Source organism: Urocitellus parryii, chromosome Y (assembly GCF_045843805.1).
Source record: "Urocitellus parryii isolate mUroPar1 chromosome Y, mUroPar1.hap1, whole genome shotgun sequence".
NCBI lineage: Eukaryota > Metazoa > Chordata > Mammalia > Rodentia > Sciuridae > Urocitellus > Urocitellus parryii.
The window spans coordinates 30,275,947-30,281,604 of NC_135548.1; the positions used below are offsets into that span (position 1 = coordinate 30,275,947).

The 5,658-nt window shown below is 40.7% G+C and overlaps 1 protein-coding gene across 1 annotated transcript; it reads left to right on the forward strand.

Annotated features, from left to right (window-relative positions):
* Window positions 1-4,721: 4,721 nt before the first annotated feature.
* LOC144250927 (E3 ubiquitin-protein ligase RNF152-like) lies at window positions 4,722-5,390 on the forward strand. The gene has a single exon (XM_077794097.1). It carries the CDS (start codon window positions 4,722-4,724, stop codon window positions 5,331-5,333), a length of 612 nt encoding a protein of 203 aa, XP_077650223.1. The 3' UTR covers window positions 5,334-5,390.
* Window positions 5,391-5,658: the final 268 nt, after the last annotated feature.

Below are 5,658 nucleotides of genomic sequence, written 5' to 3' on the forward strand. Positions count from 1 at the left end.
AGTAGAGGTGTGAGCACACAAGACTCACAAGACTCATGCCACAGCATGTCATCACTTCAGTTAGGGTCCCAATTTTTAAGCTCTAAAGAAATCAGAGATAGAAGATGATGATGAGGAGTCTCCTGACTGGGAAATCACCATTGGAATCAGGAAGACGTCAAACTACCCAAATGTTCATATTAATCTGGGGAATTCAAAATCTCAGGGGTCCAGTGAAAGACCCTCTCCTTCTAGAAGTTCTATATTCCAGAGCCAAGGATACTCATATCTGAGTCTTTGATTTCACATAATTAAAGGAACTTTCCTTTGTTTGCTATCATATTTTTCCTGTAATGAAACTGGCTTATTTCATAGATCTCTTTCAAGTCTGGCATTACTCAATTTCATGTAATTCATATAAGTCACAATTATGAAAATTAAAATTTAAATATCTAGAAGAAATAATGTGGTATTCAAAATAAGAATTAAATTATTTAATTATAAAGAATTTAAGGTTAAGGTACTTCATAATGTTCTATTTTGTGTTTAGTGATGAGCATGCAAGTATATTGTTATTTATGAAACTATTTTGTATATGCCTTTTAATAATACATATCTCTAAATACATTTATCTAGAAACACCACCTAAACTTTGTACGAATGTTTTACAGCTTATGAACAAAAATATTTCAAAATGCATAAGATACAATTTGATCATAAGAATATAAAAATAATGCACAACTCAAAATTATAGTCATTCTGGTATGAATAGGATTATGACAAATTAATTGCATTAAGATTATCAAGCTATAAAGTCTTATATTGCAGTATTATTCAAATGTAGATAAATATAAAACATTAATTTGTATAAAAGATGCAAGCATTTCTAACTAGAGCCAATAAATATCTTGTACTAATTGTCTCATTTTAAATCATTATACAATCATATATGAATATATGCAAAATTTGAAAGTTTTAATTACCTTTTAATGGAAAGAGTAGCTATAGCATCTTCATATTTATTATTTATTTATTTATTTATTTATTTATTTATTTATTTATTTATTTATTTATTGTGTTCTTCAATCTGTTTATGTCTAAAAGGAGAGAAGAATGCATTTGAAAAAAATTCTACCTCAGGGAAGGCAGTTTCAACTTTATAAGAACATCAGAAAAGGTTAATGTGGTACTGTGTGGTTAATTAAACAAAAACCCCCAATATTCTACTTCTTAATTAAAGGAATGTTCTAAATAGGACATTTGTTTTATCTTCTCTCCAGCAATACCCAATGGGCTTGGTTTGTCAGCCTAATGGTTAGATAATAGATTTCTATAATCCTGCTCTCTGTGTGCCTTCATGGTCAAGGAAAATTTATTTTTCTTCTGAAACCAGTGTCCTTATTTTGAAATCAAATGTTTGTATATCCCCACTAACTCACATAGAAGTAGAACATATTTAGAGGGCAGTTGGACATTCATAAATGCATCTATTGAAAACTAGCTGGAAACTTCTTGAAGGCACAGTTGTGTGATTCATCTCTGGCACTTCATCACAACTTCCTTGTCAATAGATGTAACTATTAAAATATTTATTTTAACTCAACCAATTGATGATAGAGCTAACTGGTTTACTCCAGCATACAAATACACACACACACACACACACCCACACACACACATACACACATCATCATCATCATCATCATCATCTTATTTTAGACTCTTAACTTTAAGTTTGCATACAGGTGATGATGTGCCTTGGTTTATTCCTGTCGTGATGCTATTATAGTTTGGATCTGGAATATCCCCCAAAGGCTCATGTAACAAAATCTTGGTCCCCAGTGCAGAAATGTTCAGAGATGAGACATTTGGGAAGTGATTGGATAACAAGAGTCTAACTTCATCATCTCCATTGAGGAATCATAACTGAATGGATTGTTGGGAGGTGGTAGAAACTGTAGGAGATGGAAACTAGTTGAGAGACCAGATCTTTGGAATTGCTCCCTGCCCCAGGATCTTTTTAAAATAAACCTTTCATCCTTTATGTTGATTTTCCCAGGTATTTTGTCACAGTGATAAAAAGCTGACTAATAAATATGCCATAATTATTTTTAGAGATGGCCTTATTTAAAGAGTGTGATAAGAAGAATAATAAGCCCCAAAATGTCTAATTCCTAGACATATATTCCATGAATACATTATGCTACATGGAAAAGGAATTTTGCAGATATGATTCAGAATATGGATCTTGAGATGTAAAGAGTATCCTTGATTAACTTGGACCGAGTCTAGTTACATGAGTCCTTAAAAGCAGATAATTGTTCCTATGAAGATCAGAGGGATATGACAAGATGGAAAGGGGAAAACATTTCAAGCACAGTATGGCCAACTGTTTGCTGGTTTGAAGATGGAGGACAAGGACCAAGCTCAAAGAACGTATATAGCTGGGAACAACGTTTTGCTCACAGCCACAAAGGACTAAATCCTACCAGTAACGCAAATGAGCAAAGAAATGAATCCTCCCCTAGAACCTCCAAACAGGAAAACACACCCTTATAGCATTTGGATTTTAGCCTGGTGAAGTTTTACAAAATCACAAAACTGTGAAGTAATAAATTCATTTCAGATGTCAAATTGGTGGTAATTTATTATAGCAGCAGGAGAAAACTAATACAGATATTTTAATATGGTCACTCCAGTTGGAAAGCTACATCAGGGCCAGTGAACAGGGAACCTGCAGAGGGGAAGCCAAAATCATAAAGTCCCTTCAATTTAAGAGTCAGAAAAGTGTACAGTGTACAGAAAGGCAGCCTCTCCATCCTCTTTAGCATCTTTCTGGATTCCCTTAAGGTCTTGGAGAATGGGAGCATGTGTTATATACAGCAAGATATTAGGAGGGCTAGTTTATGTCATTAGAGACTGAAAATTTAATTTCATCTCTTCAGAAGAACTGGTTTAAAAAATGCATACAGAAATGACAATGTTGGCATTTTTTTAGAGTATCACAATACAGTTGAACGAATATGAGTTATTTGAAAGAAGAAAGAACTTAAGTGTTTAAAGATAAAGCTGCTTTGGCTGCTTCAGATTTCCACTGATTGAGCGCAGACTTCTGCAATTGCCTCTGCAGCTGTTTCAGGCTTCAGTGCTACTCTTTTAACTTGACATTCTGGAAAATAGTTAATTTAGTTTTAAACAGCTGACTTACTGTTAAGCAATAAAATACATCTCTTTAAGAATCATTTCTCTCCTCAGGAAAAGAAATTACATAAGCAACATAAACATACAAGCTGCAAGCTGAGTGGCAAATTCTTTGCTGCTGTAAAGCCTCCAAGGGCCTGAAGAAGGGCTCTTCCTTGCCTGAGAGATGAGCCACAAGGAAGAATCCATGTGGAGACAGGTTCAATTATGACTTTGATGGAGAAGAGGAATACTTTGAGGACAATGTAAAAATGGCCAGAAAGCGAGAAAGCCATCTCCCAAACACCGGAGTTCTCCAGAGTGGTCCCCAGACCACAGTATCTAGTAGGAACTCATTATAACAGAAAATTCTTGAATCTCCCCCAGGCTTGATAAAAAATTCTGGTGGTAGAACTCCAAACTCTACACTGTTACAAAAATCCTACAGGTGATCCAGATGCCTGCTAATGTTTGAGAATTAGTGACCTAACACAACCTCTCTGGTCACTTTCTAAATTTTCTTCTTAGCTTCTCTAAATTTTTCTTTAATTCCTGAGATACCTCCAGGAATTAAACAGAGGCTGTTCTTACTAGGTTACTGCCCCTCAACCTAATTTATTTTAGGGTACTGTGTATGAATGAGTTCTCACTATATCCAATAAGGTTCTTAATATGTCAAGTGCCCAATCAATGGAAAATAATTAAAATTGATAATACAGTAAGAACATGTTTAGTGAGTGGGAGTTCAAAAGAGGAAAAAAGAATTCAATCTATTTGGTTTTAAATTTATTTTGTTTGCTGTCTACTTTTGAGCAAATTCATTTGCTTGCTAGCAGCAAAATATTGTCATGAAATATATTTTGAAAACATGGATTTTTAGGCCTTTTCCCTGCATTTTTACATAGTTATATCCAACACTTATTTATTTTCCTAAGAGAGGTCCTTTCTCATTTTTGTCTAGAACTTCAATAGTTTACTAGGAAGCTAGGAGCATGCTTTTGAAATTAATCATCTAATCATCTAAATAATTGAAGGCTAATAACAGAGTGAGGAAATTTACCAATTGAAGCTAATTTTTAGAAAATATAGCTTGCTATCTTTTTTGAGATTAGTTTTGGCAGACAAATGTTAATGGGTAAAAAAAAAAAATCACTCACTGTACATAATTAAAATATTTGGCTGGCGGCGGTGTCCGACCGGGGATGCGGAGGGCGGCCGGGCAGGTGGGGCGCCGCCCGAAGGGCCGGGCGGAGAGCTGGGCTGCAGGCGCCGCCGCCGCGCTGCCCGCGCCGCCCCGCAGCCCGCCGCGGGAGGAGCGGGCGGCTGCCGGCCCGCGGCGCGCGTCTGGCTGAGCCGGGCGGGCGCGCCAGGACCACCCAGCGATGCTGCCGACGCCTGTGTAGCGCGCGCCCGAGCGCGCTGCAGAGAAAGAAATGAACACGCCCACGAATGCTAGATGCCTGTGAGCTCCCTCGGCGGCACTGAAAAGGCAGAGTGGAGGCCTCCGAGTACCGGCTCCTTGCCCTGGGTCTTGGCGCTGCCCCTGCTGCTCGCGGTCCACCATGGAGACGCTGTCCCAGGATTCGCTGCTGGAATGTCAGATCTGCTTCAACTACTACAGCCCCCGGCGGAGGCCTAAGCTGCTGGATTGCAAACACACCTGCTGTTCGGTGTGCCTGCAGCAGATGAGGACGAGCCAGAAGGACGTGAGGTCCCCCTGGTGCCTCGGCATCACCAAGCTGCCCCCTGGCTTCTCCGTGTCGCAGCTGCCCTATGACCCCGAGGTCCTGGCCGTCATCGCCATTCTGCACACCTCCGAGCACTCTCCGGTCTTCATCAAACTTCCTAGCAATGGGTGCTACATGCTGCCCTTGCCCATCTCCAAGGAGGGCACACTGCTGCCAGGAGACATGGGCTGCCGCCTGCTCCCTGGGAGCCAGCAGAAGTCCGTCACCGTGGTGACCATCCCTGCGGAACAGCAGCCGCTGCAAGGCGGGCCTCCGCAGGAGGCGGTGGCCGAGGCGCCGGACAGGCGGGGCGTGGTGAAAAGCTCCACCTGGTCGGGCGTGTGCACTGTCATCTTGGTGGCCTGTGTCTTGGTCTTCCTCCTGGGCATCGTGCTCCACAACATGTCTTGCATTTCTAAGCGCTTCACTGTGATATCCTGTGGCTGAGGCGGGGTGCAGGGAAGGCTCTTGTGGGTGCCAACTTAGGGGTTGAGTAGGTGTTGGTGACGGGATCCCAGCGAGATGATGGGGGGCGACACTGACCATTTGGTGCTGAGCGCTGGCCTCTGGGTTGCCACTTGATTCACCTGAAGACAGATGCCAAGGGAGGAAGGTGACGGTCTCTACAAGATGCCAGGTGAATTGTTCTGAGTGTGGATGGCAACGGCTTTGAAGATGATTGCATGCATCCTCATAATCATGAACTAAATGGGCTGTGACTTATGAGTTTTCAAGATCATGTTATGAGATAGACATACTCTACTCAGACCTT

Excerpts from the sequence above, each read along its gene's own strand:
- LOC144250927 (XM_077794097.1), top strand. The coding sequence starts at position 4,722 with ATGGAGACGCTGTCCCAGGATTCGCTGCTGGAATGTCAGATCTGCTTC.